The 14471-nt window shown below is 37.3% G+C and overlaps 1 protein-coding gene across 1 annotated transcript in view; it reads left to right on the top strand.

Moving 5' to 3' along the window:
• The window catches only part of GLIPR1L2 (GLIPR1 like 2), a 31057-nt gene extending 16852 nt beyond the window's left edge, over positions 1-14205 (top strand). The window contains exons 4-6 of the mRNA XM_025926966.2: positions 4674-4759; positions 12889-12915; positions 12999-14205. Coding sequence (XP_025782751.2) covers positions 4674-4759; positions 12889-12915; positions 12999-13381 — 496 coding nt within the window. The 3' untranslated portion in view covers positions 13382-14205. The remainder of the gene's footprint in view (positions 1-4673; positions 4760-12888; positions 12916-12998) is intronic.
• The last annotated feature ends 266 nt before the right edge of the window (positions 14206-14471 follow it).

Genomic DNA, 14471 nt, shown 5'->3' with positions numbered 1-14471 from the left:
TATGTATATATAAAGATACAAGTTCCTGAGAAGATGGAATGGTATTAAAGAGACTGGCATTAGAAAGGAAGACGGGCAGTTCTTCAGTTGTATTAGAAAGGAAAGAAGAAGGGAATAGGTATATTTGTCATATTTAGTGACAGAAAATTTCTCATGTTCCAAGCTAACGGTTATTATGTGTCACTGTGAAGTAGGACAGACAGATCATGTCCTAAGAATAAAGGGGGAGACAATGAAGCTGGAATTTTGAGGGTTGGGAAGGTTTTAAATAGTTATTATGGAAAACGAGGGAGGAAGCTGACTAGAGAAACAGAAGGATTCTCTACCTAGTGTGATGATTTTTCTCCAGCGGTACCCACCAGCCCTGAAGCAGACATAGAGCATGTGGACAGTAAGATTCTGTCATTTTTTCCAACACTGGGGTTTTGTCAGGTAGACATAAAGGAAAACAGTGCAAGAGAGTTTTAGAGTTTTAGCCAGATAATAATATGCAACGGAATTAGACCTGAGCTGTATGGAGAAGAGACAACAGTATATAGATAGGGAGAAAATAGGAGAGTAAATAGACTTGGAGTACCAGTGAACTTCATGGAGAAGTGTAGGAGTAAATGAGTGAGCAAACTGGAAGAATAGGAGGCTACAGTCAGGGAATGGAATGTGTTACTTTGTGAGCTCAGAAGTGGGAGTAACTTTAGGGGATAACAAGATCCAGAGTGTGGCTACAAAAGTGACAATTATGGAGTATTGGGAAGTTTTGAGATGGTGAAAACATTCAGTAACATACCAAGTTATTGGATGAATTATCTATAAGCATATTGTAATCATCTATGTCCCAAATTCTAGGACAAGGACAATTTTGGCTGAAAAGGTAGATAGTGACTGACCCAGGTGCCAAAATTAATAAGGAGGCATGATCAGGGTTACCTGGGTGGCTCAGGTGGTTAAGCTTCAAACTTCAGCTCAGGTCATGATCTCGAGGTTCGTGAGTTCGAGCCCTGCGTGGGCTCTGTGCTGACAGCTCAGAGTCTGGACCCTACTTCAGATTCTGTGACTCCCTCTCTCTCTGCCCCTCCCCCACTCATTCTCTCTCTCTCTCTCTCTCTCTCTCTCTCTTTCCCTCTCTTTCTCTCTCTCAAAAATAAATAAATATTTTTTAAAAAGGAGGCATGATCAGAAGGAAGATGGTATCTTGAGGAGGATTAGAGGATGGTGCAGCTAAATAATATCCATCTCAAAAGAGCTTTGTTGGTATTTAACTCTGGTGCCTAGATCCATGGGTGCAAGATGTGGAAGCAAAGGAGGAGATGTGACCAACTGAGTCTTATGGAAAGCAGTATAAAGTAAGGTAGCTTTGCACATACAGGGATAATTTGAGGCAAAAAGATAATTTGAGGCACAAGATTCATGCTTTTCTTGACCTTAAATAAGTCCATATAGTCATGGAGTTTTAGCAAAGACAGATATATGAGATGTATCAGGAGAGCCAGATAGGATTGCTAAAAGATAACCTACCTTGCTGCTTACTACATTTCAATTTTCTGTAGCTAATTGGGATAGATCTTTAAGTCTTCTTTGGAAACGTATAGATGTCCAGGTATGAACCAGAAGCCAGTGTTGTGGTATTTCTCAATGATACATGTAGGTAGTGAAAGTGAAAAGAGTTATTGGAGGTGGTCTAGTTATTTTGGCTGTGTGAGACGGAAAAGTCAACACCTGTTTGATGTACTCTGCCATCATTCTGTGGACAGTCTTTAGGCAAGATGAGTTTTGTACATGGAAAACTTGGAAGAGAAAAATTTGCCTACAAATTATAATTGCTAAATTGTCAATTCATGGAGCTGGATTACTTCCTTCATAAACAAAGTGGTGGCAGATATAGGACTAGTGAAGGCAATAAAAGTTTCTTTCTTTTTTAAGTTTCTATATGTATTTTGAAAGAGAGAGACTGTGCATGCAAGTGGGGGAGGGGCAGAGAGAGAGGGAGAGAAAGAATCCTAAACAGGCTCCACACTGTTAGTGCAGAGTCCAATGCAGCGCTCGATCCCATGAACTGTGAGATCATGACCTGAGCTGAAATCAAGAGTTGTACACTTAAGGGGCACCTGGATGGCTCAGTCAGTTAAGCGTCCAACTTTGGCTCAGGTCATGGTCTTGGGGTCCCTGAGTTCAAGCCCTATGTTGGGCTCTCTGCTGACAGCTCAGAGCCTGGAGCCTGCTTTGGATTCTGTATCTCCCTCTCTGTCCCTCCCTTGCTCACTCTCTGTCTTTGTTTCTCTCTCTCAAAAATAAATAAACATTTTAAAAAATAAAAAATAAAGAGTTAGATAATTAAGCTGAGTCACCTGAAAGTTTCAGTCACCACCAGAATTGCGTTGATTTTGAAACAATATAGATCTATTATAAAATTTGAGGGGTGCCTCTGACTTTGGCTCAGGTCATGAACTCACAGTTGCGAGTTCGAACCCAGCATCAGGCTCTGTGCTGACAGCTCAGAGCCTGGAGCCTGCTTCAGATTCTGTGTGTCCCTCTCCCTCTGTTCCTCCCCTGTTCGTGCTCTCTCTCTCAAATAAGTAAATAAAGATTTAAAAAGATAAAATTTGAATAATGGTCTTCTAATGGACTTAGGATTGGACATGGGTATAGTTACTCTTTGGGCCACCCAAGCAACATGTCCTTATCTAAGTCCTGGACACAGGTCCTATAGATGAAGGTATGGTCAGATATCAGTCTGAAAAATGCCCCAGAGGGCTGTTCAGTCTTGACTTAGAGAAAGCAAATACCTAAAAATAGAGAAATTTGACTGCTTCTTCAGGTACTGCTTGGACAGCTGTGAAGTTTCAATGGACATTGCTGGTTATAGGTACTTACCTGTTGTTTTCTCCTAATCCAGCCCAATAATTCCAATTGCAGTTGTGGAATTGTATAGATTCAGACTTGATTTAGGCTAGACTTCTCAAAACTCAGAACAAGAGGAAGATTGGCATGGGAGAGTATTAGTCTGGCATTTCTGGCCATATAATATAAATAGTGATATGAAATTCAAATCTTTGAAAAAAGAGGGCCCATTGTATTCTAGCATGATGTAAATTTATTTATTTTGATTGATTGATACATTTATTTATATATATTTCATTTATTTATTTGCCTTTCCAAAGTTATTCTAGGCTATAGTCATCAGACATGATCATGGGGTGATTGGCCTATGCTGCAGATTTTAAAGGCAGTCTTTGTAGTGAGTAGCATTTTGTATAGGTTCAAGGGCAGGGGTCCTCCGTCCCTGTGTCTAAGGACAGGAAAAGTGCTGCTTTTGTATTGGAGGCATCTATTTCAGTGATAAGAGATTAGGGCAAGAAATGTAGGCTAGGGTGTCGGTAAAGGTGAGTAGATCAATTCTTGAATTTTTGAAAGGCTAGTGTTCTGCTAGGATCAAACAAAATGCATCTCTTCCTTGAAATGGTTTTATAGTGGAACAGTGACATTAGAGAAGCAATACCTGATCTGCAAATAACTATAAACCTCTGGATGTCTTTGATGGACTAGAAAGCTTGCCATTCATGGGTATCATATACCTTATTGGGTAACACCAAAAACTTCTGATAAGATATGACTCAGAAATTTGATATTCCGGTTTTTGAATATGTGTTTCTTAGGTTTCACCCTTCTTCCAGATGGCCCAGAGTGACCAAACCAGGGGCATATGTGCCTAACATTTGTTTTTATAGTTTCCAACTACACACAGAATTTAAAATCCTGTTTAAATAACCAGGATTAATGACCCTCTGGTCACTAAAAAATATCATTTCCCTGCCTATCTTTCTTCTTTCTTAACCTAAATCCTTCATATAAGCTTCCCAATTCATATCTACTTTGGAGCCTCTTTTTTTACCTAGCTCTAGGAAATTGATGTAATAATTTCTCACTTCTTCCCCCTGTTCCTTACAATGGATTAAACCAAATTTTTTTAATCCACTTTAATTTATTTGCTTGTTTATATATTTACATTTTTTTTTAATTGAGAGAAAGAGAGAAAGCAAGTGAGCGAGGGCAGAGAGAGAGAGGAAGAAAGAGAGAGTGAAGTAGGACTCACCTGAAGCAGGGCTCCTGTTCACCCAAAGCAGGGCTGGAGCTCACCTGATGCGGAACTCTAACTCACAAACCATGAGATCATGACCTGAGCTGAAGTTGGATGCTTAACCGATTGAGCTACCACGGCTCCCTATATTTATGTATTTTTAAAGCAGACCTCTAAGTAAGCCAAGCAGCTGGGTCTTTGGGACAATAGGCATTTCAGAATTTTGCAAACTCATCAGAAATTTAATATATCATTTCTATAGAACTTTTAATACATTTGTACCAAGCAGAAAGCAATTAATTATAAAACATTCTATAACATCATTTTGAAAGGAAAATTTTGCTACAAACTAAAATGAAAGCAACATTAAAACGAACTCATTTAAATTATACTACTTTGTTTCAAGGACAAGGGAATTCAGAGACAATTTTCTTAGGGGAAAAAAGGAGAAGATTACTGAAATTTCCAGTTTCAGTACTTTCTAGAGTCCATTTTCTTAGTTAAATCACTTTTATAACCTAACTAAAAATTGGTAACCATGCTATTTAAATGATGAGATTTGAGACTTTTTTTAACTAAATGTTTTCTGCTTTTTTTCTAGAGGATCTCTGTCGAGAAGGCCTTATACACCAGGAATAGTTTGTTCTCAATGTAGCAGATATGACAGATGCACAGATTTTCTATGCAGTAAGATAAAGAAAATAACTTAAACATAAAAAATCCATAACACATTCTATGATAAGAAAAATGAAGTGTTGAACACTAGTTTTTCATTGTCACATTAATATTGTTCTTTTGACCATAGGGGTGTTATTATATTATTAAAAGAGGGTTGAAATAGGTTCATCTTTAGATTTTTCTAGACTTCACAGCTATTTCTGCCCTCTCTTACCCCTGTTTTTGCCCTTGGAGACATACCACAATGTCTGAAAGGAAGAATGAGAACAAACAATTTCCCCCTGAAAACACTTCCCAGCTAATTCCTGAAATAGTAGCCTGTTTGAAAATGACTGCTCTAAAGGATAGGATATTCTAAAATATTTATAGAAAGAAAAGAAGTAAAGTAGTTTAATAGCCTTTTATTTTAGTCACCCCCCCCCAAATATTCAAAAGATGAAAGTAGAAAATACGTTTGGTTAAATTTTTCATTCAGTTTTTCCAAACATGAAAGCATATAAAGTATAACTCTCCCTGGAATATATGGTGCTTAGAAGAATGTACTAAGGGATAAATTCAGACACTAAGGGACACATTGTGATTTTGTGATAAAGAAACTAATGGACAATTTCATCATAATGCCACAGCTGAGATGAATCCACCCTAACATTTTTGCCCTTATTTCACTTGAATCAAGATGCAAAATCTTGCTCTTCCTCTTCCCCTTTTCTTTCTCCTTCTAAAAAATTCAATTCTAACACCATTAGGTAGGTCAGAACAAGGGAGGCATCCACATAGAGGGTCACAAGATGTGACATATTAGAGCCTAAGCAGAATGACAAGGGATTCATACACGGTGCAGTGGATATGAGAAAACAGCCTACGCAGGGTTAGGACAGTGTCTGCATAGGGGTATGGCCTTGAATAGAAAGTTAGAGCCCCTTTGGAGAAAGTGAGCCATCCATGCATGAGGTCAGGCTTGAGTTTTCAGAGACAACAGGATGAAGGGTTTCCCATACCCAGACAGCTCAGTATGTGGTATCTGAGCCCAAGTATGTGGAAGAGAGCATCATCATGGGGTGGGAGTAAGAAGCCTGGCATAGAGTATCAGAGACTGAGCAGGTAAAGACTGCATCCACAGAGGGGTGGTTTGGCACTGGTTGTTGGAGCCCAAGCAGAATGAGGAAAGGGTTCACATATAGGAGTGCCCTGACAAAGAGGTATTAAAACCTACACAGGTAAGGGGGCAGCCATGTTTAGGGACAATTTTACATGAGGTGTCAGAGTCCAAACTAGGTGAGGAAAGCTTTAATGTAGGTGAGGTGGCCTGCATGGGAGGGGTCAGAACTCTAGTAGAGTAAGGAGGGAATCTACACACTGGAAAAACCCAAAGCTGGGTTACGCAGTCTGAGCCAGGTAGGAGGGGATCCAAGTGGAGGATCAGCCTATAAGTTGCCAAATTAAATACAGGATGCCCAGTTAAATTTGAAATTCAGTGTAAACAAAAAAAAATATTTTTAGTATATGTATCTTCCAAATACTTACCCAAGAATTTCTTTGTTGTTTTCTGCAATTTGAATTCAACTAGGCATCCTACATATTTTTAAAAATTTTTATTTAAATTTCAGTTAGGGGCACCTGGGTGGCTCAGTTGGTCAAGCATCCAACTTCGGCTCAGTGAGTTCAAGCCCCACATCAGGCTCTGTGCTGACAGAGCCTGGAACCTGCATCAGATTCTGTGTCTCCCTCTCTCTCTGCCCCTCCTCTGCTCGTGCTTTATCTCACTCTGTCTCTCAGAAATAAATAAACAACAACAACAAAAAATTTTAATTTCAGTTAGTTAACAGTGTAATATTAGTTTCAGGTGTACAATATAGTGATTCCACGCTTCCATACAACCCCCAGTGCTCACCAAAGTGCCCTCCTTAATCCCCATCACCTATTTCACCCATCACCTCATCCACCTCCCTTCTGGTAGCCATCAATTTGTTTTCTATAATTAAGTGTCTGTTTCTTGCTTTGCCTCTCTCTTTTTTTCCCCTTTGCTCATTTGTTTTGTTTCTTAAATTCCACATATGAGAGAAGTCATATGGTATTTTTCTTTCTCTGACTGACTTATTTCACTTAGCATAATACTCTGGAACTCCATTCATGGCATTGCAAATGGCAACATCCTATATTTATATTTGCTAAATGTGGCAACTCTACCAGCCTGGTGTAGGGTGTAAGAGTGCAAGCAGGGTGAGGAGGGCACCCATGTAGAAGAGAGGGGAGAAGGAATAACAAGGACTGGAGATATACTGAGGGGATTGATCAAATATACAAATAGGTTAAGGATAATGGGCACCAGTTTTCTCACTGTCAGAGGATGGAGTATAAATATGTAAAGGAAGAAAACAAGCATGAGTCTTGTGATGACTTGGAACTAGAGGTATTTGAACTTAAGGATTTCAATAAATATAAATAATCATAGTTGTAAATATTTGTATATGTATGTACCTACATGCATATATTCCCTAGCTCTGGGATGGCTTTGGAGCAATGGCTTCCCACCCCCAAAGGAATGAGCACAGCTAGCACCCAGATCTTGGTTTCCAAATTCAGGCCTTCACTAAAAAAAACCAGGGCTCACTGGAGAAAGGTTCCAAGGCTGAGGCAGGGAAAATATAAGATAAACCCAGACCATCTTTTTATACTCGTAAACAAAGAAGTAAGTGCTCAAAGAGTGACAGGGACATATAGGAAAACAGACACACAAGGACACAGAATCCACTTTAAAGGGCTCTCTGTGGTCAAATCTGGGATGATTGGAGTACTGAAGTAATAATAGTAATTGATTAGAACTCATGGGATACAACAGGAAACTATGATTCATACTAATATAAATTAATAAACGAATAAATTAGAAGTTTGACGAGGAACAATGTATTAATAGTTCCAAAGTAACTCCCCATAAAAGTACTTAATTACTAATGGGAAAATAATTTTACAACAGAGCAGTTTGGCAGACACCACCCTAGTAAAGTGACCAATGTGAACATCATCAGCAATGGGAAAAATTAAAAACACAAACAAACAAACAAACAAACCTGCACCACCTGAGAGGATGCGAGGAGAAAAACACAGCATCACTACTGGGGTACTCCTGCCAAAGATGCACAACCAAGTCCAATCACAGAGAAGCATCAAATAAATCCAAACTTCAGATTTGTTGAGAATTTGTCTGCAAAATAACTAGCATGCTATCTTCAAACAATGTCAAGATCATGAATGTCAAATAAAAAGTGGAGCACTGTCCTAGACGAGAGAAAATAAAGACATGAAAACTAAATGCAATGCAATTTTGAACATGATCTTTTGTTACAAAGGACAGTATTAGCACAGCTAGTACAAAATTGAATGAGGTCCAAATATTAGAATGTAGTAATGTAACAATGTTAATTTCCTGATTTTGTTGGTTGTGTTATTGTTATGTAGAAGAATATCCTTGTTTGTAGGAAATACTAAGTATTCCAATATGATAAGGTATCATATTGGCAACTTGCATTAAGATGGTTCAAAATAGGGGCGCCTGGGTGGCGCAGTCGGTTAAGTGTCCGACTTCAGCCAGGTCACGATCTCGCGGTCCGTGGGTTCGAGCCCCGCGTCAGGCTCTGGGCTGATGGCTCAGAGCCTGGAGCCTGTTTCCGATTCTGTGTCTCCCTCTCTCTCTGCCCCTCCCCCGTTCATGCTCTGTCTCTCTCTGTCCCAAAAATAAATAAACGTTAAAAAAAAAATTAAAAAAAAAAAGATGGTTCAAAATAAAAGTTATTTGTACTGTATTGCAACTTTTTTCTAAGTGAGGGATTCTTTTAAATTAAAAAATATTTTTAATGCAAAATCTAAGGAGAGCAAATCAATTTGAAGTTTTTTGTTACAGTCCAGGGGCGAGGTGAGGTTCCTATTTGAGTATTTATGAGAGAAGTAGAGATAATGAGACAAATTTGATTAATATTTATGGGGCAAAACTAGCCAGTCTTGGAGACTAATTTGATATAGTGATGAGAAAAAAAAGAGAGTCAAATATAACTATCAGGTTTGGTGGAATTGAGATATGAATTATATGAAGAGAGGAAGCTATGGAAAGTAGATAATGGGTTTTGATCATCATTAGCTTTAAATACCTGTTTAACATCTGAGTAGATAAGACTAGTAAGTTTAGGGTACAGAACAGGGCTCTATTTCAGAATCATTAGCATATAGACAACACTAAAAATATAAAAACGGAAGAACTCACCCAGGTACAACACATAGAGAAAGAACAGTATGCCAAGAATAAGATCCTAGGGGGGAAAATGAGAAATATTGGAAGAGAATGGGGGAAACAGTGGAAGAGGGACAAAAAGAAGAAGATACCCCAGTGTAACCTTTTATTAAAGTGTGCTTATTGAATTGACAGTATGGGAGATTGTTAAGTCTGGGTTTCAGTGTCTGAGCAGGGTAGGAGGGGGTCCAAGTGGAGGATCAGCCTGAAGGTTGCCAGATTAAATACAGGATCCCAAGTTAAATTTGGGTTTCAGGTAAACAAAAGTATTTTTAGTACATCTCAAATATACTAATGAAGAACTGAAAGTCAAATTGAAAACAGCACGTGGAATCAAAAATGCTGAAAAACACAGTCAGGGATATGGAGGTCTTTAAAAGTTAAAGAGAAAATTATAGGGGCGCCTGGGTGGCTCAGTCTGTTAAGCATTGACTTCGGCTCAGGTCATGATCTCACAGTTTGTGGGTTCAAGCCCCGCATCAGGCTCTGTGCTGACAGCTCAGAGCCTGGAGCCTGCTTTGGATGCTGTGTCTCCCTCTCTCTCTCTGCCCTTCCCCCACTTGTGCTCTGTCTCTCTCTGTCTATCAAAAATAAATAAATGTTAAAAAATTTATAAAGAGAAAATTATAAATAGGCACTGATAAATCAGATTCAACATGTGAATAATTGGAGGCCCCGAAGAACAGAACAAAAATAATAGCTATAGATAGAAAATAAAGCTATAGATAGATACAAATATTTAAAGAAATAATAAAAATTTCAGAAATAGAAGTTCTTGAATCTAAACATTGAAATGCCTACTATTGAATGTAAACTGGTGCAGCTTTTATGGAAAACAAGGGGAGGTTCCTCAAAAACTTGATAATAGACCACATGATCCAGTAATTCTGGATTTAAAGCAGTAATTCTACTTCTGGGTATTTATTTGAAGAAAATGTAAACACTAACTCATAAAATATATATATGCATCCACATGTTCATTTCAGCAGCATTTACAATAGCCAAGATATGAAACTCATATCTTGTGTCCATTGATGGATGAATGGGTAAAGAACATGTGATACACACACACACACACACACACACACACACACACACACACACTGAAATACTATTCAGCCATATAAAAGAATGAAAATATTTGCCATTGGTGACAACATGGATGACCCTTATGCTAAGTGAAATGTCAGAAAAAGAAAGATACCATTATGATCTTACTTACATATAAAACAAACAAACAAAAACCCAAGCAAACACAAAAAACCAAGCTTATAGATATAAAGAACAGATTGGCTGGTTGCCAGAGGTGGAAGTTAGTGGTGGGCAAAATGGGTAAAGAGGTCAAAGGTACAAACTTCCACTTCTACTTCTAAAATAAATAAGTCATGAGAATGTAATGTAGAGCATAGTGACTACACTTAATAATAAGGTATTGCATATTTGAAAGTTGCTAAGAGAGTAGAACTTAAAATTTCTCATCACAAGAAAAAAACATTTGTAACTACATACGATGGCAGGTGTTCACTAGATTTATTGTGGTGATCATTTCACAATAAATACAAATATTAAATCATTATGTTGTATACCTGAAACTAACATAATGTTATAGGTCAATTATACCTCAATTTAAAATAAGTAAATAAAATAAAAACAACCTTGTATAGATAAAAAGAAAGAAAGAAAATGCATACTATGTGCCAGGAAAAAATGATGCCAAGTAGTCTCCATTTAGACACTGCCTAGTGAATTAGAGGAAAAGAAAGACTCCTTTAAGTATCCAAACCAAAATATAAAATAGTTCATTAGAGTTTAATAGCCTGGATTGAATCAGGAAAACAACCACTTGAAATATTCAGACAGTATAGCGTTAACATAGAATAGAGAGCTTTCATGAATGGTGGAAACTGGAAGAGCACAGATCACAGAAGTTGCCATGAAAAGGCAGAGAAACTGTAGTTAAAAGGTCAGGGAAGCAGACACTGAAGACCTCCTTAGCCTGAAGGACCAAAACAGGTGGTTCTCAAAAGCTTACCAGAAAATTTGAGAATCTTTGAGAAAGCTCCCACTAAACGGTTTCAGTGTTCGGCAGCAAAGCATTTTTCCCATCCTACCAAGAAGCCACTGTGAATCTCACATCTGTTCAGGTTATCTGGGTAACAACCACCTCGGGAGAATAATGGTCTCCACTTCTCTTAAATCTTCCAAATTTCACTTGCATTCCTGTCATTGGCAAACTCTAACCTGAAGCTATACAGAGAAAGGGATTCACAGAAAGGTAGTTAGTGCCTGGTTTCAGTGTTGACTTTCCGCCAGTGTGTAGAATGCTGCTTTGGCAATTAACAATCCTTCATGGAGGGGGGGGGGTAATTTGGCTGAAGTCAAACTTTTCTACAAGAACAGTCAATGCTAAAAGATAGTGGAATAATGACTATATCTATATTGCCCTTAATGCTGTACATAAATTTAGGCAAACCTATTATTCAAGTACAAGGAGACAGACAAATGTTGTGGGAACATGACGAAACTTGTGGTACATAGTTCTTCATGAGAACTTTCTCAATAAACCCCTAGAGGATGGCTTTCACCAGAAAGAAGAGATGAGTGGAAACAGAAAAGCTGCATTGAAAGAACTATCCATAAACATTGAATCTTAATTGATAGACAAAGATTAAAACTAATCTGAAGTCTGTAATTATTTTAAAAAGTAAATATAATAAATTTGTCAATATACAAATGTTATAATTAATAAAATTTGGGAGAAGAAGAGAAGGTAGAAAAATGTGCTTAATTTCTTCATCTTTTATAGCCAGGGGCCAAAAGATATTATTTAAAGCTGATAAATGAAACAATAGTATTTAAATATTCAATCAAGTACAAAAGTAAGAGTGTAATCAATGAAGATTAGTGATGACAAATGAAGGAAAGTGTAAATAAGAAACATGCTAATTACATCATTGCTCAAACTGATCATATATATGGAATGAAGTAGAGAAAATATAGACTGTGTGGTAAGAGATTTTTTTAAAGGAGCTCTAAAATAGAAATCATTACATAAACTATGAAGTAAAATAAGACCAAGCACAAAAGGCTAAAATAACCTCAAAGAACCAGTAGGTCAGTTCATTTCTAAAGTTGTCTGAAGAGTGATTTCTAAACTTTCTTGTAAGGGTAGTGTCAGTTGTAAGACAAAACCTCTTGGTTGCCATTGGGTTCTGTCTGTGTGAGAACTCATTTATCCTCACTCTCCTTCCTAATGGAATCCAGGAATGATTGTCTTATTGTCTCTGCCCCAGTGAGCAGAGGAAAAGAAATTTATTTCCTGAAAAGTATTATGATAGCATTGGGCAAGATAGCAAAAACAATGAGTGCCAGGCTATGGAATTAACTTTCCTATCTAAGAAAGGAAGAGCAACTGAAAGCTTCTGAAAATAAGAATTAAATGAGGAAAATGAGTAGATTCAGATGATTAATTTGGAATGATCTGGGGGGAAAAAGAGAGATGCAAGTAACAGATATTATAGAAGCCTAGAATGTTGAAGCCAGAAAAATTTTTAGAGGACAGAAGTGAAGTGATTCGTATAAAGGGACAATGATTTAGAAACAGAATTAGTAATAGAATCCACATGTTCTCATTCCTATACTTCTATGTTCTCTCTAGCAGACGAGGCTGACTTTTACTAATGGAGAATACATTATATTTTATTATGGGCTACTGGTTGGAGGAGGCACATCAAAGATGGCAGCATGATGCTTGACAACTAGGAGAATGATATCATTATTTTTAGAAAAATTATCTTATTTCTAGGGAAAGAAGGAATATTATGTAAGTCTTTATGGGCTTTCTTTTTCTTTTTAGGTAATGCAGATCGTGACCAAGCCATATGTATGTATCGTTGTCCTTTATTTCTTAGACAGTTTAACTACTTTATGTGGAAATCCAGCTTTCAATTGCTTCTTTATTTACAGATTACCGATTTTGGTATCCAAGATGGGAAGTTCCCCGGCCAATTGTGTGTGACCCACTGTGCTTATTTATTTTCTTTCTGAGAACACTGTGTTTTTCAGTATGTGTCATAACTGTTTTGATAATACAGTCTCGGTTTCCAAATATATTATTGGAGAAAGAGATGCTATTTTCCCCCGAAGTAGTTGAAATAGAGCCAGAAAAGGTAGAGGGAAAGGAAGAGGGGATAAAGGGAGAGAAGATGAAAAAGAAGGAAGAGGACAAGGGAAAGGAGAAAGAGGAAGTGAAGGAAGAGGAAGATAGAGAAAAGGAAGAGGAGGAGGAGGAGGAGGAAGAGGAGGAAGAAGAAGGGGAGGAGGAGGAGGACGAGGAAGGGGAAGGGTAAGATTTACCTCCATGATAGGACAAAAGTATAATAGCAAAAAAAAAAAAAAAAAAAAAAAAAAAGTGGGGGAGAAATAAAACACTAAGCTTTAACAAAACAGGATATGTACAAACCACTACTACAATAGGTTTTATTTTCTTATTCTTATTCAACAATTTAAGTTTGAAAAACATAGAAACAAATAAAAAAGCATATATTTTATAGTACATATTATAAAACAAGCTCTGGGACACAGAACAGATAAAGATGTGATGATAGAGATACTAAAAAAGACTTGACTAATCTAATTGGTCTTAAGATTTTACTGTGTTATCCTTATAAAGGAAGGAATTCCTATTTTCTAAATATGTTTCTATCTCTGTGTTTTAAATATTTCTTAAATAGGTTAATAAGTTTCTCAAGTATTAAGATTATACATGTAATATGCTTAGGATTGTTCCAACTCAAGATAACCATTTAATAACTTTTGGTTTTGTTGTTTTCATCATTACTATTATAGCTATTTTTGGTAGTGGTGATGATGGTGGTGATATTGATCAATATGATCAAGGCATGTGATATCAAGGCATTGAATATCATTGTATATATTTGTACTGTATGTGTTTGAAATAGTTTAAGTGATAGTTGTACATGCTGTTAGGAGACAAATTTTTATTTCTATTTCATGCTTACTATTTCATCAAAGTCTTGTTGTAATTCTTTCCAGGCTATATAATTTGTTGCCACCAAAGGCCAATAATTGTCAAAAGTTTAATTATTTGTGATTGAGCAACCTGGCTGCTTCCAAATTTATGTGGTAAAATAAAATAAAATTTAAAAAGTTATATACTTGTAGTTATTCAATATGTACAGTAAAAGTTCACAAATTGGTGCGGCACCTGGGTGTCTCAGTCGTTTGAGCATCCGACTTCGGCTCAGGTCATGATCTCACAGTCTGTCGGTTCAATCCCTGTGTCGGGCTCTGTGCTGACAGCATGGAGCCTGGAGCCTGCTTCAGATTCTGTGTCTCCCTCTCTCTCTGCCCTTCCCTCACTCGTGTTCTGTCTCTCTCTCAAAAATAAACATTAAAGTGTATTTATTAAAAGACAAA

Source organism: Puma concolor, chromosome B4 (genome assembly GCF_028749965.1).
Source record: "Puma concolor isolate L17-30 chromosome B4, mPumCon1.1.hap2, whole genome shotgun sequence".
Classification (NCBI taxonomy): Eukaryota; Metazoa; Chordata; class Mammalia; order Carnivora; family Felidae; genus Puma; species Puma concolor.
This window is presented reverse-complemented; position numbering and strand designations above follow the sequence as displayed.